This window comes from Hemicordylus capensis, chromosome 1 (assembly GCF_027244095.1).
Source record: "Hemicordylus capensis ecotype Gifberg chromosome 1, rHemCap1.1.pri, whole genome shotgun sequence".
Classification (NCBI taxonomy): domain Eukaryota; kingdom Metazoa; phylum Chordata; class Lepidosauria; order Squamata; family Cordylidae; genus Hemicordylus; species Hemicordylus capensis.
The window spans coordinates 162,056,243-162,082,819 of NC_069657.1; the positions used below are offsets into that span (position 1 = coordinate 162,056,243).

General features: G+C 44.2%; 1 protein-coding gene across 11 annotated transcripts in view; it reads left to right on the plus strand.

Moving 5' to 3' along the window:
* Positions 1 to 26,577, plus strand: part of KALRN (kalirin RhoGEF kinase) — a 920,107-nt gene that overhangs the window by 576,752 nt on the left and 316,778 nt on the right. For 10 of the 11 annotated variants that reach the window (XM_053244819.1, XM_053244856.1, XM_053244784.1 and 7 more), the window contains one exon: positions 17,384 to 17,575. In XM_053244819.1, the coding sequence (XP_053100794.1) occupies positions 17,384 to 17,575 (192 nt within the window). Of the gene's footprint in view, positions 1 to 15,283; positions 16,146 to 17,383; positions 17,576 to 26,577 lie in introns of those variants that run through there. The other variant, XM_053244874.1, reaches the window with a different exon arrangement.

Sequence of the window (26,577 nt, forward strand, 5' to 3'; positions counted from 1 at the left end):
AAGGACTCTCTCTACCTTTTTTTTAAAGGGGTTAGGAGAGTTCTGTAAAAATATTTACGGTGATGTAAAACCCAGTAGGGATGTGCAAAACGTTTCAGGCACAGAATGATCTGTGCCCGAAACAGCGAATTTCGGGTGATTCGGGGCCGAACCGAATCACCTACGAAAAGATCTGAAAAATTTCGGGCATGAGCCAAATCACCCGAATTTCAGGCCCGAAAATTCGGGTGATTCGGACCGCCATTTTTTTGCCTTCTCCCCCCCCCCATTTTGAGCTATGATGTCTATTTGAATTTCCCACCTTTTTGCATCCCATTGACTTCAATGCAAAAAGGTTGGATGTGACGTCTGCTTGAATTTCAGGTGCCGGGGCAAAATAGTGGGGTGGGGTGGTAGTTCCTAATGGGTGGAGGTTACCACCCCAATTGAAGAGGGATTGGGCAGAGGGCTGGTTTTTGGTGAATTTCTGAAGTTTACGCATCTTAAAGGTTTCCCCCGTGAAGGGTGTATCGCTTCATGTCGGGAGGAAAGGGGTGTCCTAGAGTGGGGTGGGGTTGGTGGTAGTGCCAGGTTGGGGCAAGGAAGCTACCTGAACTTTTTCAAAGGATTTGGGCAGAGGGCTGATTTTTGGCGAATTGTTGAAGTTTTCGCGTCTGTAAGGTTTTTCCTCATAGTAAGTTATAATGGAGCTTTCAGCAGCCCCATAAGTGCACTTGTGGGGTGCTGGGGTGGCCCAGAGAGAGTGGTGGTGTAGTGCACATAGGGTGCCAACCACCCCCATGGGTTTCTAACCCATGGGGTACAGGGTTCTGTTGTTTCTGAGGTTTTCTGAGTGTGGATTCTATGATAGCAAATGAGATTTTCAATGAGACACCATGAATCCACTCTTATTTGCTATCATAGAATCCACACTCAGAAAACCTCAGAAACAACAGAACCCTGTACCCCATGGGTTAGAAACCCATGGGGGTGGTTGGCACCCTATGTGCACTACACCACCACTCTCTCTGGGCCACCCCAGCACCCCACAAGTGCACTTATGGGGCTGCTGAAAGCTCCATTATAACTTACTATGAGGAAAAACCTTAAAGATGCGTGAACTTCAACAATTCGCCAAAAATCAGCCCTCTGCCCAAATCCTTTGAAAAAATTCAGGAAGCTTCCTTGCCCCTACCCGGCACTACCACCAACCCCACCCGGCACTAGGACACCCCTTTCCCCCCAACGTGAAGCAATACACCCTTCATGGGGGAAAACCTTAAAGATGCGTAAACTTCAGAAATTCACCAAAATTCAGCCCTTTGCCCAATCCCTCTGCAATTGGGGTGGTAACCTCCACCCATTAGGCACTACCACCCCACCCCACTCTTTAGACCCAGAACCCACGCTATGCCCCCTATCTGCCCCAAAGACGTTAAAACTTCAGAAATTCACCAAAAATCAGCCCTTTGAACAATCCCCCTGAAATTTGGGTGATAGCCTCCACCCATTGGGCACTACCACCCCACCCCACTATTTCACCCTTGGGACCCTTTTTTTTAACCCAAATCGATTTGGATTCGGATTCGGATTTAATCCGAATCCAAACCGAATCAGGGGTGATTCGGGTAGCCCAGATTCAGGCACAGAACAGAACGGGGGTGATTCAGTTCGGGTCCCGAACTGAATCACTGAAAACCCGAATTGCACACCCCTAAAACCCAGCACCTTGGTGGAAGTGTAGCCCAAGAATGGCTCAAAGTAAATTCAGGGAGTGGAAAATTTACAGTGAACTCAGATAGCACTGAATAGAACCATCTGTACTCATTATATGCTGTGGCCAACTCTCTCTGGGCACTCATGGGTAGTTTTCTCTCACAATGATATTTACATTTTATGCTGAAGCAGAAGTCTCAGTTTTCCAACCAGGAATGGTATTAGCACACTGCTCTGTAGGTGACATTCTCATTGCTATGTTGGCAACTTTCTTTCTTTTACTGCTCCTATGTTGTAAAGAGCTGTCTAGCATGCAGAAATGTAGTAAGCGCAGCTCACATAGCTTTTACGCACAGCAGGTTTTACTGCGGGTTTACGGGGAGGCTTTACTGCGAACTCGAAGTTGTCCCCAAAACCTGACACAAACAGTGGATTTTTTTTTACCAGATATAAATCGGGTTGCACAGTGAAAAACCTGAATTGTGTGTTGCTTGCTCCCCAATAACTCTCAGGGACTTCGGGGTAAATCTAGCTGATAGGTGAATGCATTCCCTCCATTCCAGAGGAGATGCGAGTTGAAGGGCTTCAGAAGCCTCATGTGAAAAGTTTCATGGAGATGAATTTATAGGGGAATTGTTATCTATTAAATTTCTGTGTTAAAACAACATCAGTCAGCCACCATAGTTTTAGATAGCACATAAGAGAATGCTGCATTTTTTCTAGAATGTATACTTGGTGGGAGCAAGTAATTGAGTCATTTGTATCATTTAGCTAATTGGGTTGTCTCTTTATGGTAGGCATATTTGAGAAGGCTGCTGACTAGAGATGTGTGAGTCAGCTCAATTTGAGCCAGGCTCGACATTGAACTGGCCTGGTTTGGGCAGTCTGAGTTCGAACTGGAATGGCACCCCAAAGGAAGGTGCCGGTGCGAGTTTGAACTGAAATGGTTCAGACCGGTTCAGTGGTTTACTGGTAAAAGGGAATCTGGTGAGGATTCGCCTTTACCAGTAAAGGGGCAGGGGGGCTTCCCTAAGCCTAGAGCAGGCAGGATGAGAGTCAATATTTACAAATACAATTGGCAGCGGAGCAGTGGCAGAAGCTACCCCCTGCCAGACTCCCCCAGAGTAGTCAGGGCTGCCGGCGGCCCAGTTTTTGGGCCTCCGTGCACACATGGAGGTGATTTTAGTGACCTCTGCTCATGCGCAGAGGCCATTTGCGTGACCATGCAATGCATAGTCGTGTAAATGGCCTTTGCGCATGCACAGAGGCCTCCATGCTTGTGCGGAGGCCCGAACTGGGCCAGAAAAGGTCCAAACCAGGCCACTGGCTGCCTTGGCTAATCTGGGGGAGGCCAGCAGGGGTGGGGGAGCCCCCGCTGCCCCCTGCAGCCACTGCTGTTGCCAATAGCACCTGTAAGTATTAATTGACTATCCCACCACCCCCTCTAGACTTAGGGAAGCCCCCCCCCTTTACTGGTAATGGGGAATCCCCACTGAATTCTCCTTGGACCACCAAACCAGTCCGTAAACCAGTTTGAACTAGTCCGATGGTCAAACCAGACTAGGTCTGGTTTGACCGGAACCAAAATCGAGCCGGCAAAACCAGTTTTGTGCACACCCCTACTGGTGACTTTGAAGTCATGGGAAATTGTGAACATACTGTCAAAAAATCAAGATCTTGATCCTCCCCTAATGTTTACATTAGTATAACCTTATTGTCTAGTCAAGTGGATTTGCAGATGTTTGAATTAGTCCAGTTTTGAATAAAAATTATTAGAGGAGTAAAAATACTCCACAGCTACTCAGTATTATAATGTCATATAGCAACAATGGTATTTATGCTTTGGGGTTTCTAAAAATAAAATATAGGATTTTTCCAGATAATGAAAAAATATTGACGTTGGTAATGGAGAAAGTATTGCTATCTAGGACCTAGTGCTAGTGGCTCAATGGCCACTAGGTTATGGATGGAGGGGTTACCTTGCTGGGCCATAGAAACCTTGCTTATGGCTAGTGATGTCACGACCACTACCAAATGGTACCCATGTCATGGGCCCGACCACATTCCGTGCTTCGCTCCAGACAATAAGTGCTGGTTGACAATGGAGAGAATCCTGTTTTCCTGGAGACAAAAACAGAAATGGTGCATATGGTGGGAGGGGGACAAGCTGCATCATTTGGCAACCACCACCTAGTGGCCACCAAGAGAGCAAGGACACTCATGTTTATATTATCAAGTGCTTTCATGTGTTAAGCACTATGTTGGAAAAGAGAGAGAAGACTAGAAAGTGCAGATACCGTGAATCATGCATCTCTGCAGTAATTCTGAGCAACCTTGACAGGTACAAACCAATGACATCATCCATTCACAGTGATTTCTGGGGAGACTGAGCGGGGCGGGGGACAAGAAGGAGAGAATGATATACAAACGTAACACATATGTATGTATGCACATGTGCATACACACACACACACACACACTACACCACCTGGTTCACATGTTAAATTTGTCCATCTGGGCATGTGCCTGGAGGGCTGGGGATGGCAGGATTACTTGAGTGAACAAAAATAAATTATTGTACGAGCACACACTTGATTTTTCTATTCTTATTGCTTGATTTTGGGTTGCTTTAATTGTGTGTGTATGTTTGAAATGAAAAGGCTTATGTGATCACAGTATAGCAGACAGACAAGGTACTGAGCATCATAAATGCAGTCCTCCTCACTCATCCCAAAGTACAAAGAATCCTTATCTTAATTCTGTATGTTAATGATGAATAGAACACTCATTTCAAGAAGCATGTGTGTGGAAATAAGCCAAAGCATGGAGGATACTGAGTAAGTGGGAAAGGATTGCTCTGTTCGGCAAACCAGCTGCAGTGGGCCCTTATATTTCTCTTGAAAGTTCTGCATCTGAAAAACATCTTTCTGATGGAGGTATATTTGGCTAGGGTATAGTCTCATGTGGAGGAACAGGATGGAAGACCTATTACTGTGAGTATTTTAAAATTAGTCTTGGGAAGCTCTTTTAAGTCGGGAAAGAACAAACCTTCGTTAGGTTGCAAGATGGGTTGAGGTACCTATGAGACCTGCCTTGCCTTTCACCTATACCATTCTTATTCCTCAAAGGTCTATTTTGAATTAAACCTTGAAATTGAATAAAGATTCAAATCTGCTTGGTCACATGAACCCAAATTAGATAAAACCATGTGAGGTCAAATCATGTTCTGCACTTGTCCTTTGACTACCTCATGAGGATAGTGGAGACTAGGGACTGTGGTGGACTATGTCTCAGTTTTCAAGAAGAACTCTGCTGTCTATGTATTAACTAGGCTTGTACTATATAAAAGCTGATGCAAACTGTTGGTGAAAACACATGGAGGCCATGCACACGACCATATTCAGTGGGCGGGGAAGGCGCGTGGGGGGAGGCAAGACCAAGCTTGCTTCCCCCCTCCGGCGATCGGTCTTCTCCTGTGTGTGGCACACCCACACGATCCACACTGCTCCTGGCAGCGCTTCTGGCACACTGCTCCTGGCAAAATGGGCTCCAGCCTCCAGATATCCCTAAATGTACCATGCAAGTTGCACAGTGTATTGAGGGAGTTCCCCTCAAGCTGTGCGATCTAGGTGCCTGGCTTTGTGTATGCTCGGGCTGCCTGCAACTTGAGCATACAGATGACCCCGCACCTGGGGTAAAGGGCGCACCCATTAACCCTGGTAAAAGCCTGGGTTAAAAAAAAAACAGGCTACCAGGGGAGGCAGCTCTGGGATGGGCTCCAATCCCAGCGCTTCTCATGAGCTGCCCAAGCCTTGATTCATGTGAATAGCCTCTTGTGATTCTCATGGGACTGTTTGTTTATTTATTGATTTGATTTGATTTGATTTGTATACCACCCTTCCAAAATGGCTCAGGGCAGTTTACAATTAAAACAAACCGCTAAAACAGTAAAGAGCTGTACCATTTGAGGCTCTCTAGTTTGGACTCCACCCCCTCCCAACACATGCATACTCCAAAAAGGCTCAACATATGGAGAACTAGGATAGCTTGTCTGGAAGATCAAGTCTAGAAGCTTTCTTCCTGATGGGCTACCATTGCACATGCAAGGGAATATTATCATGGGTGCACCTACAGTATTCTAAAAGGATAAAATACCATGAGGATTACCATATCCTTTTTCTTAATGTTTGAATCATTTCTGCTTAACTAAACAACAGAAAACAAGGGATTCTAGCAGCCCAGGGCTTTATTTTTGTTACCCAGTAATTTTCCTGGGAAATAGGAAACTCTAGCCCAAACCTGCAGGCAAAACTTGCATATCTTATTTAGTTTGGTTGCAAGGAAGGGACTACCCTTTCAGCTACTGCCTGTTGGATTCCGCACAGAGATTGGAGGGAGGAAGAGTACTTAGAAATAATGTTATTTATGCTGGAGTGCATTTAATTTGGAGAGCAGAGAGGTGTCAGACTCCCAAGGGACAAGGTGGGCTCCTGGCCCTCCTTGAACTCCAGAATGATGGGGTAAGCACACACAAAAAGAGACCAGCCTCAGGAACAGCCAGAGGAGGAGGTTAGTTTGTCACCTGAGTTGTCATTCTGGCTTGCTGCATTCAGCCACTTTCCTCTCCTGGATAACCTCCAACTCCCATACTCAGAAGCGGCCCCTCATCATCAGCTGCCTTGCCTTTAAATGCCCCAGTGAAGAGCTGACAGGGCTTAAAGCCTACTTCCAGCCCTGCCCCTTCCTGACCTTGTGTTCTGTTTCCTGCCCCACCCAACCTAGCTGTCTCCCTGGAGCTGTTTCCTACAGCTCTCCCTGCCTTGCCCTTTTGACTCCACTGGGATCTGCTCAGCCTGGACCCTTCTCATCTCTACTGCCCCCTGAAGGGAATGAAAGCCTCATAAGAGGGATGCCACGCCCATCTCCAGATTCCACAGGGTCACACAAGCAACCAAGTATTGTAACATGGCATCCTGACAAGAGGATGTCCTACTTTTGGCATATACTACTTTTTAACAACATGTTTGCTGATGATGAAGATTGATAGTCAAGCTGTGATGGCCCGGTCTCAACCAGTCTTGCTGCCTGTTGCTTCACACAAGCAAAGCAAACAAATGTGGCCTCTTACTAATGGTGTCATTTTAAAAATTGCTTTATTATCTGGCACTGTCAACATAATCAGAATTAAAGAGCACCTCTTGGAAATGAAGTCTCATTTGGATTGTTAGGCTGGTTTACACATATCTATATTCACCACTTGATAATGGTTCTATCAAGTGGTGACTCGCATGTATGAAAAAGCTGTCACAGATCAAGCAGACAGGCACTGTACATCATCCTGAGCACCATGTATTTCAGTGGAGTCAGTTCATAAATCCCCATGGATTCAAATACTGAGAAATCAGTACTTGATCAGAAAGCAAGAAGGTTAGGTGTATACGTGGATTAGCCATTGAGATCATGTCTCAGCCCTAAACTTGTTGGATGTTGATTCTGAAGTCTACATATGCAGCAAGTTGCCTTGGGTATTCTTCAGATCCTAAGTTATCCCATTGTCCAGTATGAGGGAGAACATTCTGCAGGCTAGGCAGAGAAAGTGGACTTGAACTTTGATTATGCCACTGGGACTAGGGATTCAGACTTGTCAAGTAAGGTCCCTGACTCCCTTTCCTGACAGAGAAGACAACAGCCAGTGCATGGCCCAAAGGCAGAGCTCTGCTTTAACTTTCTGCTGGGTCTCAGCTAAGGTGTGGGACTTGGGCCATGCATGTATTCAGAGTAACATATCTCTTGCTTAGGAGCTCTCTCTGGTCCTGTAAAACATAACCTTGCCCTGCGTCCTTCTGCTTGCCCTGGATCCTTCTGCTTGGAATCTGATATGTGATACCAGCTGATAGGTATTAGATTAGTAGTGCTTTATCCAAGTCCTGTTTAAGCACCTTGCAGGCAGTCTGCCCAGCAAACCAGACATTGTTTGCCAGGACCCAGGACCTTGCTTCCTGCAAAATCCTGAACTGCAGTTTCTCAACAGCCCTGAAATTGACACCCTTTTTCTTGGTAGGTTCGAGTTCTACAGCAAGGAAGGACCCACATGAACAGTTTCACCTTTAAACATTACCGCTGCAATGCGGGTTGAATTCATGGGAAAGCATCTCTCAGTGTGGCTGTAACATGTCAAGGGAACCATGGGCAAACATTCACAATTATTTGTTTGTTTGTTTATCAAGGGCATTCTCAATGTGTTTGAGCAGTTTCTAAGAAATTACTAGATGTCTGTGTTTATTATTATTATTTATTTATACAGTCAGACAGGTGTTATTGATTGGTTTGTTTTATCCAGACATCGAGTCCTTCCCAAGGACCTGGGATGGCTGGATTTTATTGTCAATGTTGTTGCTGTTATAGATATCGTCGCAGAATATAGGCTGTTCCCAGTAAAGTTGCTTTTTGTAATTGGCTAATGGTGATTTCTGTGGCCCCTATGGTGTTGAGGTGCTCTTCAAGGTCTTTTGGAACTGCACCCAGGGTGCCAATTACCACTGGGATTATTTTGGTCTTTTTCTGCCACAGCCTTTCAATTTCAATTTGTAGATCTTTGTATTTTGTGATTTTTTTCTATTTCTTTTTCTTCTATTCTGCTATCCCCTGGTATTGCTATGTCAATTATTTTAACTTGTTTTTCTTTCTTCTCAACTACAGTTATATTTGGTGTATCACAATACAATATCATGTGGCATTTATATTTATAAATTTATTTATACATTTATATCCCGCTCTTCCTCCAAAGAGCCCAGAGCGGTGTACTACATACTTGAGTTTCTCTTTCACAACAACCCTGTGAAGTAGGTTAGGCTGAGAGAGAAGTGACTGGCCCAGGGTCACCCAGCTAGTTTTCATGGCTGAATGGGGATTTGAATTCGGGTCTCCCCAGTCCTAGTCCAGCACTCTAACCACTACACCCCGCTGGCTCGGTTTAGGGAGAAGGAATTCTCTAATTAACCTTCCCACCCTCTCGCACTAAATTATAGGCACAGGCATTGCCTCAGAGTTGGGGGAGGAGGGTAGTTTATTTACTCCACTTCTTTGCCTATCAGCAGGATCAAAGGTCTGAGCTCCTCTCCGGGAGTCCACCAGACCAACAAACCCCATCCTTGCTGATCATCTCATCTTTGGCAGCCCATGCCTTAAATAAAGCCCTATATTTAGGACAATCCTTCCCCATTCCAGCTTGCCCCTTCTCCCCCAGCCAGGCAAGTGGATGGGCCACCCAATCCCTGGCCTCCCAAGGGGCCTTTTTCTCCAACTCCACCACTAGCATTTCCACACAAGGCTGCAGCTGTGGAGCTGATATCATCACGATTACCTCTCCACCATTCTGCTGCCTCTCGGGCTGCACCCACCCATCCCCCAGCAGTTGTTGCCCACCTCTCTGTGCCCTTCCTGACTTCTGAAAGGGAATTACTGGGGTTGTTCTGGCACCTGGAGCCCTCTGCCTCTCTCGGCACACCGCTGTTTGACTGGGTAAACAACCCTGTCTCATGTGGAGGAGGGTAGGAAACCCCAACACTAGGTTACTGTATATCCAGCAAAAGACTGAGTCTTTGGATTTATTATCAGGGAATGAGACCATAGCTCAGTAGTAGAGCACATGTTTTGCACGCGAAAGGCCCCTGGGCTCGGTCCTTGGCATCTTCAGGAAAGACCCCTGTCTGAAACCTTGGGTCCTGCTGCCAGTCAGTTTTAAGAATACTGAGTTAGATGGAGCTTCCTATGTTTGTTTGTTTACTAGAGAAATGCCTGTCAAATGTGTTCCGCATGGGAGAAGTCGTCTTTCCCCCAATAACTGAACTCCTTTCCACAACAATGCAGGTCTCCTCCTTGGGCTAGGTTTCAATTCATGCTTAGCTTGGAGCACCACTCCAGATGGAACATGGTCATTATGGGACAGTCACAGTGCACTGCCAAGGTCTCTGTGGAGAACTTGACCAAGGAGAACTTGACCAAGTGGAGTTAGTGCTGTTTGGGCAGGAAGCTGAACCCATCAGATCACTCTGTTGCAGTTTGGTGGGATATAGCTTCCTGCACTCACTGCACATAGCTCAGAGCACTGCTCTTTGTTGCACAGAGGAGAGAAGGGTGACTGTCCCACCAGATTACTCTGTCAGTGTCCTGGCCCTATTTGGCTTGGAGCGCTGTTCTAGGTCAAACATGGTCAAGGAATTAATTAGATTATGCCCCATTAAGTCACTGAGGTTTGGCAGGACTTGGTCTCCCCGTTCTCCCCTTAGTGCTCAATATCCAGTTATTAGTTTTCATGAACAATCTCTCTTTTCTCTTGTGCTATCCATTGTTTATTAATCAAATGGGGAAAAATACTTTATTAATTAATACTTCAATATGGTCAGGTAAATAAATTCATCTGATTCAGTAATGCCTTTCCTCCCCCTACAACTTTTTGCATAATTGTATCTGCCATTTCTTTTTGTTAGAAGTGAAGAAACTAAATTATACCCTGCTAGTTCTTTCACAAAAAATTAATTACATATGCGTACATTAATGAATTAGCCATTTTGCAGCCTGTAGTGGGTTTTCCTGTTCTTGCAATGGCATATATTATCACTTTCAAAAGGTGATTATGCATAGATTATCACAGAAAGGTTATCAAGAGATTTGAGATGGAAAATTGGTTTTGTACTTGAAATGGTGCTGAGCAAGATACTGCTGTTTCACTAATGAGTTTTGAGGGCTTTCACATTCTTTTTGTATTGGTTGTGAAAAAGGTTAAATTCAAACCAAGGAATAATAATATTTTCAGGAGATTTTTTTTAATGGTTTCCAGATATAGGGAGCTCTACACATCTGATTTACCCTATGGAATAGCAAAGCAAATAACACTTTGGGTTTTGCTGAGCTGTGCCAAATTTTACGTGTACAAAATCAAGGGAGCTTTGTAGGGGGAGTTTTTAAAAACTCTTCTTGCTTATCTTATTTTCATTGGTCACCTGTAGGGATCTGCTTATTTCCACCATTTGGAATCAACCCAATGTGTGTCAATGCCATTAAAAAAAAGAAGAAGAGTATCTTGGGTTGATTCCAGGTAATCATTGCCGAATAGGCAGGGTGATGACATCACATCATCATGCAGCCAATCAGATATGGCTATATGACAATGCCACAAAGCCAAACAAGAGAGGAGGAAGGAACCTTTCACCTCATTTTGAATAGGCTTGTTGATGATACCATGTAAGAAATTAGGTTTAAACATTATGATGATATCATAAAGCCAAATCAGAGTGAGGGTAATGTTTCCAGCCCTCACTCTGAATGGGCAAGCATTTTAATCTTATTTCCTAATGATGCCAAACACCAAAACAAAGAAGTGCATTTCAAAGTGGGGAGATTTTTGTGAAACCCTATCCCCATTTTGGCGTATTCCTACTGTTTTGACAATATCAATTTCTTCATAGTAGCGGTTCTTTAAATGTGATGATTTACATTGTGTTTTTCTGAATAACTGCATAAGATCTCACTATCAGTGATCACACACACACACACACACACCATTTTCCAACAAAAGTTCCCAAAGCACTTCATATTGATAATAAATAAATAAAATAAATAAAATAAAATGGCTCCCTGTCCCCAAAGGGCTCACAATCTAAAAAAGAAACATAAGATAGATACCAGGAACAGCCACTGGAGGGATGCTGTGCTGGGGTTGGGTAGGGCCAGTTGCTCTCCCCCTGATAAATAAAGAGTATCCCCACTTTTAAAAGGTGCCTTTTTGCTCAGTTAGCAGGGGACAATGTGTTGTGGGTCTGTCTACTTCTCCATGAACACTTGCAAAACTTGAAATGGAAAGTGGGATCAAGTGGGGGGAAACTGTTGGGCTACACAAACCATGTAGAAGCAAATGGTGCAACACTACAAAAACTTGGAGATATGGTCACAAATACTAAACTGCTACAAAACTAAAATAGTAGCTTTATGTGATGTTGTATGGTCATCAGGGCCATGATGGTTATTTATGGTGATTTCATGAGCGTGTAGAAAACATGGCACAAATTGTGTATTATTTTAAATGCATACTTTGGCCCTGTGTGTGAATGTGTTTTAAAATCTCGATATAAATAGCATGCATGAGAGACTGGACCACTGTACAAAGAAGGTGGGAGGAGGTTAACTCTTTGTCCCCTATGTCATAGTCCCATTGAAAATTATGCCTCTGAAACTGCTAGTAGATAGAACTTTCCCTCCACCTCCAAGAACTAATAGCAGTTTTGAGAACCTAATTTTCACAGATACAGTAGCACAGGAGACAAAGGGTTAAAAAAAAGCTCACCCTGCTCCACAAATGCTGCAGCCCTGATCCTGATTGTCCTCCCTAAAGTAGTTATGTCAGTTTTTAAAACAAACTAGCTACCCATTTAATGTAACGTGTAGTTTGGCTCTCAAAGCACTGTTACAAACAGAGCCAGCGTGGTGTAGAGGTTAGAGTGCTGGCCTAGGACCGGGGAGACCCAAGTTCAAATCCCCATTCAGCCATAAAACTAGCTGGGTGACTCTGGGCCAGTCACTTCTCTCTCACCCTAACCTACTTCACAGGGTTGTTGTGAAAGAGAAACTCAAGTATGTAGTACTCCGCTCTGGGCTCCTTGGAGGAAGAGCGGGATATAAATGAAAAAAAAAAAGTATACATCAATTATACCATTTTGCTCCATTAACTTTATAATACTCATATATCATGATCCTGTGTAGGGGTTCGAGATCACCAGTAGCATGCAAAAGACTGACAAATTCTGTAGAGTTGTGTGTCATGGGACATACCTTCTTGCTTCAGCAGGGTTTCCCACAACCTGAAGGATATTATGCTTAAACATGCCAGTACTAAAGCTCTATACATACTCTGCACTCGAGACTTCCCTTGAAATTCAGCACAGGCTCTGAGTAAGCACATCCTCTCCTCCACTTCCCCACTTGCAGCCATGCCCTCCTCTCCCCTCCCCTCCCCCCACTCTCAGCCACCCCTCCCCCACTCTCAGTATGACCTATGCCTCGCAGAGGTCAATTGCGCAGGCACAGCGGCATCCAAAATGGCTGCCGCTCCTCAGTTCGTAGACCCGAACGGGCCGCTGGTGGTAATAATGGAGGCCAGTGGGGGGAGGGGGAACCGCCACGGAACTCCCTCCCCGCCGCCTCAAGGAACTCCCCCAAAGGGGGTAAGTGACTTAAATTTTAAAAAACCCAAACAACTCACTAAACCCCCCCAGACCAAAACAAACCGGGGGTGCGGGGTTCAAGGGGGTGCAGGGCTGAACTGGCCCGGTCAGGTTCAAGTCAGGTCCAGACTTGAACTGAATCGGACCAGCTGGTTCCGTGCACATCCCTACTATACACACTGCCACCCCACTCACAGCCACCCCTCCCCTTCACTCTCCCACTCTCAGTCACCCCACTCACAGACACCATCTCCCCTCCACTCCCCCACTTTCAACCATCCCCTCCCTTCTCCCCCACTCTCAGCCACCCCACTCGCAGCCACCCACTCCCCTTAACTCCCCCACTCTCTCAGCTCCAACCACTGGCCTCTGACACCCTGCCAAGTCTCCTCATGAGGAGGATGGCCAAGCCAGGGCAGGAGAGACTACCAAGGGCCAGATGTGAAGCCCCGGCTTGCCCATCTTCCTTGCGAGGAGACTCAGCGAGGCATCAGAGGCTAACGGTTGGAGCTGAGGGAGTGAGCTGCAGCTGGGTGAGCTGAGTGAGTGAGTGATGTGAGCAATGCCACTGCTCTTTCTTCAGCCCTCCTGCTCCTCCTTGGCAGCAGCTGCCCCTCCACCCACTCCTCAGCCTTCTCTCCCTCTCCCTCCCTCCCACCGAGTGTTGCTACATACCTCCTAAGGCTGTTATATCTAATGATGATGATTGTCAAAATATGACATCGGGCACTTCAAATACATGGTTTTGAGCTATGAAATACAGAGGCCATTCACAAGAGCGTGCAAAATAAGGCTGGGCTCTCTTAGCCCGCTTTTGCATGCTTGTGTGAACCACCGGGATCGTAGTTGATCCTGGTGGCCACACAGTGGCAAACTCGCCAAAGTAGCCCCCTAGCTTAACGAGGTTAAGGGAGCGTGTGCTTCCTTGACCTCATTTATTTGATTATATGGCTGCCACAGTGGGCACACTCAGGGGAGGGGGTCCCAGCAATGCACTGCACACTCACACAGTGCATTATTGGGGTTCAGGGGGCGTGGCGCTGCACAGTGACTCTTCCCTGCATCCAGCCCCAGGAGCTGCCGGGCAAGGCACGGGAGAGCCACAGTTGAGCTATCGCTCACCTGGATAGCCATTCTGCCCACCCAGCGACAGGTGAGTGCTCATCTGCAGGGAAGGTTGAGCAAACCCGCTCTCCCTGCAGACCACAAAGAAGCTCTTCTCACCAATCGTGAGACCTGGCATAATGAGCTGGCATCATGACAAAGTTCCAGTTAAAGTAACCAGACTTAAGATAGTCATGATTAACTGGTCTCATTTTTTTCCAGCTATGCTTAAACATGACTAATATCCTGCCCAATATGTTTTCATTCTGCCTGAAAACTAATTTAAGTTTCTTGTTGGGGGCCTGCAATACTGGGGAAATGAACAGTCTGTTCTTTTGTCCAGCCAATGTCATGTGTCACAGTAAAACTGGGGAAATGGTTCAAAATACGATATCCCATTTTTTTACTTTTAAACTTCCGAGCTGCACTACGTTTTGATGACATACATTTTATTAATGAAGATTAAGCTCTGGTTACTGTGTGACCTTTTATGATGGTTTTGCCCTGGCCTGATACCTGGTTATTGTGCTTCTGATCTGACAGAGGAATACACATTCCTTAATGGGTGGTGAGGAAGACAAGTTCATGTCTATTAGTGGGACCTAATGGTTAACGATTCTGCAGAGAGCTTTCTGGATGTGGGAAAACTATAAGAGTTAAGTTGAAATGTAACCACCTCCCCCGGATGAAAGTGATGATCGTAGTTAAATTTTGTAGTGCAGCCTTCTGTTTGCATAAGAGCTTAATAATGGGGAATTAGGTGATGGATTTAAGGCCAGAGCAACTTTTGCAGCTACAGTGTGGCTAACTGTAGGTAGGCACACAGGTATTGGGATCATTTGTATATTATTAGTAAATTAGTAAGATTTTATATTATCATCTTATTATTGTTATTATCATTATTATTTTAATATTGTTGTATTGCTGGTCTACGACCGAAATAAAGTTTTACTTACTATTAGTAAATCTATCAACAAAATTTTCCCGAGCTCCTGAATTGTTTAACCCCTCTCAGATTCAGGAATTGAGAAGGCAACTGTTTAAATTTTGATCGGTATGTAATAATCTCATAAGTATGAAATACTGCTATCTCCTTTTATTCTCAGTTATGTATTTTTAGTAGTCCTGACGGGTTCATTTTCAGTACCTTGACCTACGTTCAGGAGGACTTTTTAAAATTTATTTGGTTTTATTGTTTGTAGTAGAAGTTTGACTGTTTTTTCTTCTACATTTGTTTTAGCCTTATGCTGGTTGCTGACCGAAATAAAGAGATTTGATTAGTAGGACATAAGGAAGAACAAAAGACAAGTAGCTTTGGAGATATACAGAAAGGCAGACTAAATGGAGAAACAAGAAAGACAAGTCCAGCTCTTCTACTTGAGGACACTATACCCGAATACAGCATCTCCAACAGTCTACCATCAAGTTCCACTCTGCCCCAACATGCTCTGAAATCCCACCAGCCCCATTTCCCACCCTTGCAGCATTTGTCTGAAGAGATAAACACTGTCTGTGAGGAGAGATCCTCCCAGTGATGTGGAATGCGGGAGTGCCCCAGGGTTCCAGTCACTGGCAGAATCTCTCCATGCGTATGGTCTTTGCTCCTCAGACAAATACTGCAGTGATAGAGAATGGGGGGCAGTGCAGTCTCTGAGCATGTTGGCGCAGGGGTGGGGGCAAGGCCTGGCTCCCGAACGAAGCCCCACAGCTCTGTTCGGGAGGGAGCGAGTCAGGCCGGCGCAGGGCTGGCTGTTTAACTCCCAAAGGGGCCATGCAGCCCCTTTGGGAGCTAGACTTGGGCTGGCGCTGCAAACCCAGAGTGGCTCTTCTCTGCAGGCGAATGCAGCGCCGGCCCTTCGTGGCGCGGCCTGGAGCGGCTCTTCCCTGCAGGGAAGAGCCACTCTGGGCTGTGCCGCAAATGCAGCGGCCCTCTAACATGTGGCCCCTATTCAGGAGCTAAACCAGCTCCCCCGTGTCTTTGAACCCATTGGCCCAATGGTGGCTCCGCCCCTGGGTGGGGCTTGCTGGTACACACTCTTGGGACACTGTAACCATGTAGAATGTCTCCACTTTCTACATAATGCCTTAACAGAGCTGTAAATGAAATCCAGTGGAAAGCACCTTAAGGTAAAGGGGTATATCTCTGGGGATCTGATGTCCTCTGTTCCTGATAGGTTCAGGTTTTAGAGTTTTTATTTGTATTTTAAATTGTTTTAATCGTGTTGATGTTTAATGATTGTTTTTAGATTGTGAACCACCCAGGGACTTCTGTATGGGGCAGTATAGAAATGTGCTAGCTAAATAAATAAATTGATAGGAGTGCAGTGCAGCTGTACCCCACCAGATGTTTACCCTGTATATTTGTAAATAAATCAGATATTACAAAGTTACCATAAGCCTCCATTTGTCCCTCTTCTTTTATCCTTGCCTGTCAACTGATAGTTCACTTTGGTTAAGGACCTATCAATCAAAATCCATAGGATAGTTTATTCTTGTTTTCCATGGGTAGAATATAGAAATATAAAGGAATGCAAAATAAGGAAATTAGATTTAAATATTTTGACTAATACAGAGCTTTGTGGAATTCTGATGGATACGGACGGTGACACCCAGACCTTTGGTACAGTAGTGTGCTGTTGTCAGAAGCTCCTTCTGTCATGGACCCACTGCTTGTTTCTCTTCATTGTCCGATAACAATGGAGTGGCTCTTGCCTGCATGCAGCTCCATGCGCGTATTAGAGTTCGTGTGTGAGCACCTGGATTTGCTGAAATGAAAACAACCCAGCACATAGTAAGCATGTTGCTAAGTCCTGCTTGTTTTTAACTGCACTGAATGGAGCCAGAATACCATAGATGGAATGCATTCCTAAGTAATGCACAAAAGCTAATGAAAGACCTTGTTGTTGTTGTGCAAAAGAAGTGCTCCCACTTTATGTGATTTACATGTTGCAACATGCCAGCCATCAATACTCCTTCATAGCCTGCATGCATTGTGAAATATCTCCTGGGAGACCACTTCTGCACCTCCGAAGTGGTTAACACTGAGTGGCTTCTTTACAACGTCTTTGAAAGATTCCAGGGATTGCGGAAATAAGCAAATGCTCAGCCTTCTTAATCTGTCAGACAAGCTAGCTCTGGAGGGGGGGTGCGTTTCAAATGAGAAACTATTTCATGGCTATTTGGCGATTAGTCTATGTGGGCTTTTGCTACCTCTTCTTGTTAAGAGCATCAGTTGGAATAACTGCTGCTGTTTCCCGATGCTAGTTCTAGTGTCTGCATTTTCAGAGTGCAAGCGCTTTTAGTATATGCCTAATTGCCAGCGTTCATGTGGCTAACACTCTACTCTTTGCTCTGCTCATTGGCAGAATACCTATACGAATGCGGACAAGCTACTGGAAGCTGCAGAGCAGTTGGCTCAGACTGGAGAGTGTGACCCCGAAGAGATCTACAAAGCAGCACGACATCTAGAAGTGCGGATTCAAGACTTTGTCAGGAGAGTCGAACAGAGGAAGCTTCTTTTGGACATGTCAGTCTCTTTCCACACTCATACCAAAGAGGTAAGAAGTTTGCAGTGTGGTGGGACTTCTGATAATATTGGGCCAGCATTGCAACATCTGCAACACACTATGTATTTTTATATTGCCCAAGGTGTACACTAGACTGAATAGGTGATGTATAGTACAAAAAACTCAAAAGACAAGAGCAAATTGTATGCCTTACAGAGATCAAATGTCAATTTGCCTCCTGATTTGATCTGGATGTCCTAATTTCAAGAAAGAGTGGAAGCAATACACAATTATACAATCTTTACAACATAAATAAATAATATGCAAGTTTGCAGAAGTACCAGAACAGGGGAACAAGTCCATAATAATTAATTACTGATAATGTAGAATGTATACTTTGCAAGATGGAATGGTATTGGTTGTAACATTTTAAGAAGACTATCAATCACAATAGCATCATCTGACATAGTGTGTGATAAGTATTTCTTAAGACATATCATTTTAATGAAGCATCTGTTACGTTTAACCTTTTCTAGTATGTTTCTTGCAGCAAAAATCCAGCTAATCTTTGGAGTTGGCTTTAGTTTCCAGGCTATTTGAAATGGGTCCAGAATACATGTCCCCATATGGGTTTCAGTGGCTTGTTCAGGGCCAGGCTAAATGCTGTTTTAGTTCAAGTGAAAAATGTACAGATAAGATGCTCTTGCAGTAGAGACATGGAGGACAGGGCATTGAAATTGGAGGCCTCCTGGGGGTGTAATTAAAGCATACTTCACATTTTTCCCCTTTAGACCAAAGGCTATTCAGCAGTGTGTGCTTTTGGAAGATAAGTTTTATACTGTGAGGAGAATGGATTAATCTGAATCATTGTTTTTCCATGCACTGTAGCATCTGTGTGCCGCAGCACTCTTGATCCGTAAAGACAGTCGCAGAAGCTGAAGGCTTTGCCAGTATTAGCTGAATTATGTACTACAAACAAGTAATTTGTAATAAGCTTCAGCAGAGTTAGGGGAGCTGAGCAAACAATCATCTTTGGTCACAGATAAGCCAGTGTAAAGGAACTGGTCTGCAGTGCATATTTTTCCCCCCTTCAACTTCTATAATGGCATGAAGGGCTTTTAACTGTGAATGAAATATGGTGCACACCATATATTAATTAAATTATTCAAGTATCTCTCTGTTGGCTTTAGAGGGCCTACCCATGTCCCAATTGCCCATAATAGAATGCATATGTATAGTTGCGCATGCCGGTGCGCACACACACACATACATACACTTGCATTTATACAGGTGAAACACGGAAAATTAGAATATCGTGCAAAAGTCCATTAATTTCAGTAATGCAAATTAAAAGGTGAAACTGATATATGAGACAGACGCATTACATGCAAAGCGAGATAAGTCAAGCCTTAATTTGTTATAATTGTGATGATCATGGCGTACAGCTCATGAAAACTCCAAATCCACAATCCCAGAAAATTAGAATATTACATGGAACCAAGAAGACAAGGATTGAAGAATAGAACAATATCGGACCTCTGAAAAGTATACAGTGTACTGTGCTTGATTGGCCAGCAAACTCGCCTGACCTGACCCCATAGAGAATCTATGGGCATTGCCAAGAGAAGGATGAGAGACATGAGACCAAACAATGCAGAATTGCTGAAGGCCGCTAATGAAGCATCCTGGTCTTCCATAATACCTCATCAGTGCCACAGGCTGATAGCATCCATGCCACGCCGCATTAAGGCAGTAATTGCTGCAAAAGGGGCCCAAACCAAGTACTGAATACATATGCATGCTTATACTTTTCAGAGGTCCGATATTGTTCTATTCTTCAATCCTTGTCTTCTTGGTTCCATGTAATATTCTAATTTTCTGAGATTGTGGATTTGGGGTTTTCATGAGCTGTACGCCATGATCATCACAATTACAAATTAAGGCTTGACTTATCTTGCTTTGCATGTAATGCGTCTGTCTCATATATCAGTTTCACCTTTTAATTTGCATTACTGAAATTAATGGACTTTTGCATGATATTCTAATTTTCCGAGTTTCACCTGTATTTATGTTGTAAACCCTGTATGGTTTGGTTGGTTAGTTGAGGAATGTGTGTGTATTAATGGCTGCAGTTTGAAGATGTGTGCACGGCTTGTCCAACAGCTCTTGCAGCAGCGTCTTGTCTCCCCTGAGGTGCTGTTCCTTGCTCTGAAGTGATCTTGCTTCTGATGTTTAGATCAGAGAGAAGAAACAGACTAGGTAGGGGAAACATAACAGTTTGGAAATTGCAAAACAAAGTCAACTAGGAAATGGCAAGGCTGTTATGACAGAGCATGGTACCAGGATATGAAAATGTCTCCGTTAGCATGGGACCTGATGTTAAATTCGTATTTTTGGCAGAGTAAGCAGTGCTTTTGCTTAGGATCTTGCTCTCTCCTGCAATCTCAGAGCAATGATACTTAATACTCTTTTGGTTTTTCATAGACTTCCAGCCCATCCATTTGGATTAGTGCCTTTTTTGTTCTGTAGGAAACAAAAGGGTACACAGAGTTTCATTGATCACAGTCTTCATATCATTAATTTACTTCTGTGACTTCATGCTGTTTTCTGTGACTTCATTAACTTTTACAAAGTTTTCTGATTCCATCGTTTAGATTATCACCTCCAGATGGCGTGCTGGTGTATTAATTTGGTGCTAGTAAGGTTCTGTAATAGTGGATCAAGCATTATAGGGATAGTGCTTGCATGTTGGGTTCTGGGTTATTGCAGGGTGGAGTGTTGCTTGCTGTCTAGAAATAATATTTTGTTCAAGGGAGTAGAGAATTGACAGCACATCCTGTGCTTATTCAGAGGAACCTACAGTGCTGCTAGCATCGAATTTCTGCCATCTGTGAGCTTAAAAAGAATAAGAGGGTAAGAGTCCAACAGTCTACAAGTGCCGGTACCATTATAAATTGATTTCCATACACAATACACTTTTACATTAGCGAACTGAGCATGTCAAGGAGGAAATAATACCAAAGAATTACTGCTTATATGGGCTGCACAGAAATGTCATTATTTTCATTCTACCCATGCAGAGCATGACATTTGCACACTGCCTGTGAAAAAATCCCCATGAGGTGGCCCAGTGCTCCATGCAGATGCTCTCTTGCTCTTGTGATGTGTGCATAGTTGCCATCAGACATTTCAAACTGGCCTCAAAGCCATTTTTAAACTCATCCGGAATACTAATAAATAGGCCATTCTAAACAGGCAGACATTTCAATAGATTCTCATATGAAGCTGAGCAGTGGCCACCTGTGTACCTGTGGCAGGCAACATTGTGCCACAACCGTGTGTCAGTCACTGATATATTATTTTCAGCAAGAGTCAGGCTGCATCCCTTAACCTGTATAAAATGCCAAAATCAAAATGATACTTTGAGAAGCTGATTCATTCAGTAGGACTGTTCTCCTTTCAAGGCAGGAAGCTTTGTTTAATCCTTAGAAAGTTTTCACAGAACAATTCAGAGTTGTCACAAGTGATTGACTTTTGAAATTCTAGGGGGAGTGATAAGGCAAAGCACTTGAAGATGTCTGTGAGGGTTAAAGCCTGTGCCATGTTTAGTAAATGATAATAATATGCACCAGAAGGAAAATATGTAGTTGCTGGAGAATCTACATGCCTTGACTAAAGATTAATGGAATGTTTCAAGACAGAGAAAAGGGTGGGAACTTCATGGTTCCTTCCAAACAGTCTAATAAATCACTTTCTTTTCAGTGCTGGGTGCCTGCAACTTTTAGAGGTATACATTTTTCTGTCAACTTATACTGGTTAAAAATCTGGAATAACTATGTTGACAGTGATTACTTTCACCTTGATCTGTACAATGAGCATAGAATTTGGCTTGCTCTTGACAATTTCTGCTTTTAATTGGCTCCAGATTAATAATGACAGACAAATTTTAAAAGGATTTTAAAATGAGAACGTGCTTTTGCCAGTTCTAAAATGGAACATAGCCACAAGTTATGAGCATCTAATCCCCCAGTAACATTAACTTCTGATTATGGGATTCAGTTTCTCATCCATTTTTCCTTAGTCCCTGGCATACTCAGTGATGCAAGTGTGGCCACTTTAAGCACATTTGCCTTGAGTAGAAATTATATTTGATTGTACTAATCTAGTTCATGCAGAACCTAGGAACATCATCAGGTTTTAGGCATTAGAAATCCGTTATCATGGGCAAAGATGCCAATTACATATCTTGTTTGTCAGAAGAACCAGAATAGGCTCAGTTGTAATGAGTAATAGTACCTGACTGATTATTGTTGTTTGTTTTTACAGTACATGTATATCCTGCTCTTCCTCCAAGGAGCTCAGGGCAGAGTACATGGTTATGTTTATCCCCACAACACCTCTGTGAGGTAGATTGGGCTGAGAGTTAGATGACTGGCCCACAGTCATCCAGTGGGTATCAGTGGGTATCAATCGGGATGAGGAGATTTTACCGGTTCAGGGTGGGGTTGCACTCCCCTTGAAGGAGCAAGTACACAGCTTGGGGGTACTACTGGACCCGTCTCTGCTTTTGGAAGCTCAGGTGGAGGCGGTGGCCAGGGGTGCCTTTGCACGGCTTCGGCTAGTGCACCAGCTGCGTCCCTTTCTTGAGAAGGCAGATCTGGCCATGGTTACCCATGCCTTAGTCACGTCGCGGCTGGATTACTGTAATGCGCTCTACGTGGGGCTGCCCTTGAAGAATATCCGGAAACTGCAGCTAGTACAAAACGCGGCAGCGAGGGTTTTATCCGGAGCTGCCCGTTGGGAGCACATCACCCCCATTCTGAAAGAGTTGCACTGGCTGCCGGTTCGTTTCCGGGTCCAATTCAAGGTGCTGTTTTTGACCTTTAAAGCCCTTAACGGTTTGGGCCTGGGGTATCTGAGGGACCGCCTGCTCCCAAGGGTTGCTGCCCGCTTGACGAGGACATCTGAGGGGGCCCTGCTCCGGGTGCCGACAATGAGAGAGGCCCGGCTGTCGTGCACTCGGGACAGGGCCTTCTCTGTTGCTGCTCCCAGACTTTGGAATGCTCTCCCAGTGGCCATTCGCTCCTCGGACTCCATCACGGCTTTTAGAAAGCTTGTAAAGACTTGACTTTTTACCCAGGCTTTTACATAATCGTTTTTACTGCTGCTTCTGTGTTGTTGTTGTTGTTGTTTATTTTGGCCCAAGGCCAGCATACAAAAAACCCAGCAAGAATAAATACATAAAATAGATACAATACATTTAACATAAAATGGATAAAACATTAATGGCTTCTGATACCGCACATATAGCCAATTCCATTCAAATAAACCAGTCAATCTAAAATGCACAACCCAGCATCTTGTGCCTCCATCATTCTAAATCGAATCTTACTTGCTATAAATAAGAATTTTGCTACCCTCCTGTAAACATACTCTGACTTGGCAGCAACCAAAAAAAGAACCTTGTCCCTACCAGAGGGACAATTAGAATTAAAATGAATTAGCAGTGGGGAAAGAAGCTTTCCCCTTAATTCAATATAAAATCTACACCTCAGGATCAGGTGTTCTGTGGTCTCCACTTCACCATTCTGGCGTGGACATAATCTTTGATTGTAGGGCACCTTCCCAAAACGTCCTTCTAATACTGCCGTATGAAGGGTGTTAAGTCTGGCCGCTGAAAGAGCCCTACGATGGTCCCCGTTAGAGATCCTAAGTAAATATTCAGGAGGAAAATAGTTGCTGATTTGATCTCCTAGGACTGCTTCTGTGTGTTTTTACTTGTATTGTTTTTATGCCTGTTTATATTTTTTAGCTTGATGTTTTTATTGCCTTTTTATTGTGTGTTTTTAACTTTTGTAAACCACCTTGGGGTTGTCTTTTAACGAAAGGCGGTATAGAAATGCAACAATAAATAAAAAATAAAATAAATAAATGGCAGAATAGGGATTTGCACTCGCATCTCCCTTGTCCTAGCCTAACATTCTAACCATTACACCATTGATTGATTGATCGATTAAGTGCTGTCAAGTCAGTGTCAACGTTTAACGACCACATAGATAGATTATCTTCAGGATAATTTATCTTCAACTTGGCCTTTAAGGGCTCTCAGTGGTGCATTCATTGCTGTCCATCCACCTTGCTGCTGGTTGTCCTCTTCTTCTCTTTCCTTCAAATTTCCTCAGCATATAAGAATATAAGGGAGCTGGGTGTTCGCATAATGTGTTCGGTATGATAGTTTGGGCCTGATCATTTGTGCCTCAAGTGAAAATTCTGGATTGATTTGTTCTATGGTCCATTTCCTGGCTGTCCATGGTATCCTCAAAAGTCCAGCACCAAAGTTCAAAAGCGTCGATAATTTTTCTATCTTGCTTCTTCAGAGTCCAGCTTTTGCAGCCATAGAGTGTCATGGGGAAAACCATTGTCCAAACAATTCTAATCTTTGTAGGTGTAGACACATCACGGCATCTAAATATCTTTTCCAAGGCCTTCATTGCTACCCTACCAAGTGCTAGTCTGTGGCATATTTTTTGACTGTTGGATCCTTTACTGTTAATGGTCGATCCTAAAAGGCAGAAACTATCCACTTCAATGTCTTCATTATCAATTCTGAATATTACACCATGCTGGTGTTATATTTCTTGCAAGAATGCCTGATCTCCTTTGAGTGGTAGGGTGGACTTCCACTTCAACCATAGTTTGGGCCGGAACCATTTCTGGTGGGTCCAGAATGTGCTGCTTTTCAGCAGATTCCTAGTCCTTTATGAAAATACACAAACAATGTATTTAACACAATCTGGGGCATCTCCAGACTGTGCTACGCCCATCTCCCATGTTTCAAGTCTTCTTGCACACCAAGGGGGATGTCCCTAATTCATGGTAGGGTCTATTTTGAGGCCTCTGGCATGCCAGGGAATGGTCCTCTCAGCATACTGGAGACCTTTGAAGCAGATGAGGTGAAGCTAACATCACCTCTCAGGTCACTATAGGCTTTGCACTGACTGCTACTGGACCTCTGGCAAAAGGAATGGACAGTGCTGTTACTGTCTCTTCAGTGTGCTGGAATGCTCAGAACAGACTTGGAGAAGACTAATGTGTCCCAGGACATACTATACAGGCAGCACATCATCGCTCCTTTAATACTCTGGAGGCCTGGAGAGGAATGTGTAGAAAGTCTCAGTACAGATAAGGCAACATCTAGAGTATGCAAGACCTTGACCCATCTGTTAACAAGATTCCCCTCTGCCTAGCAGACAGTGATATGACTGTGTCCTCATTACCCTGGAAGTCATTGGGCATGTGCCATGAGGCCTAGCTGCACTAGTCTCTTTGTGCACTCATAGTAGATAGTATCATCCATCCTGGATATTGCAATCCATTTCAGAATTTTGATGAGCAAAATGGATCCATTACATACTTTACTCACACTTTTGGAAGTGGGAACACTGCTGTAGGTTCCACTCATCTTTTTATATATACAGGCTTGGGTCTGGGCTACCTTAGAGAACGCCTTCTTCTTTGTGGCCCCCATCGCACATTGAGGTCATCTGGAGAGGTCCATCTCCAGTTACTGCCGGTACATCTGGTGATGACTCTGAACTGCGCCTTCTCTGTAGCTGCTCCTGGCCTATGGAATGCACTCCCTGCAGATATCCGCAGTTTAGGCTCGCTGTCAGCCTTTAAAAGAGCACTAAAAACTTACTTGTTTGGCCAGGCATTCCAAGGCTTTTAAATTGTTTTTAAGTATTTTAATTGGTTTTACATAGTTTTGATTTTTTTTTTTAAAAAAAATTATATTGTTTTAAGTAGTGTGTTTTAAATGGTGTTTGTTTTTATGTCTTTTTAAACTTGTGCACTGCCCAGAGCCTTTGGATTGGGCGGTCTATAAATGAAATAAATAAATAAATAAATAAATAAATAAATAAATAAATAAATAAATAAATAATACAGCACATAACTATGAAAGTTACAGGTTGTTCCATCAAAAAACAATACCAGTCAACTCAGCATTCTAGAGCTGTGAACATATGATTTTTTAATGTCTTTTACCTACCTTTTACCTTTACCTTGTAATTGACACATGTCCCCATGTTATCTTTGTGGTAAGTGGAGGTTATCTGCAGTGGATTTTCACATGCTTGTAGGTACTTCAACGCAGAGGTGCACTTAGGTAATTTTGGAGCCTGGACCAGAAGGCCTTTGGCGGGCCCCCACCCTTGCTGGAGACCTCCCCCATCATTGCAATTTAAGTATCACCCCCCTACACACACTGTGACAAACACAATGAGGCTATTCTCATGATCAGGCGAAATCGGGTTAGGGGAGCCTACCCCAGTTTCGCCTGACCATGATAACCACCGGGCTGGCAGGTGAGCCTGGTGGCCTCCAAGCGGTTAACCCGCTTAAATAAACCTCCCCTAAGCCCAGGTTAGCGGAGCAAGCGCTCTGCTAACCCGGGCTCTATGATCATGAGTTGCCGCAGCGCGGCTCCGCGCCACAGCAACTCACAAGTAGACCCCCAACCAGGAGGCTTAAAAGCAGCCTCCCGGCTCAGGGGTCTCTCCAGCATGTCCTGTGCGAGCTTCTGGGGCCATGTGACCCCCAATCCCCCCAGCCTCTGCCAGCTCCGTAACGGAGTCAGCCTGCTTGGTTGTCTGCGGGGAGACCGGGCTAAACCTGCTCTCCACGCTAACCCCTCCAGGGGGCTCCCATTGAATGTGGGAACCCCCTCAGTATTTTTTAATACATGGGTTCTTGAGAGCACAAACAGCAACTGAACTCACAAGTGTGTAAAAATATAAAACAGGTATATTTATGCAAATATGCAGAAGCAGAAACATTTCAACATACAACTTATTATAATCCCATCCCACATATTTCTTTTCCCACTCCGCCCTCTGTCTCTAAAGCACCCAACACAGGTCATAATCACACCCAGCTGCCCGGCACAATGTGGGCCAGCGGTGACCCCACCACCCAGGACAGACTAAAGGACAGCCCCAAAGTCCAGAGGTAAGAGCGCCACTGCCTCAACCTACCATTTGCACTTGCAACTG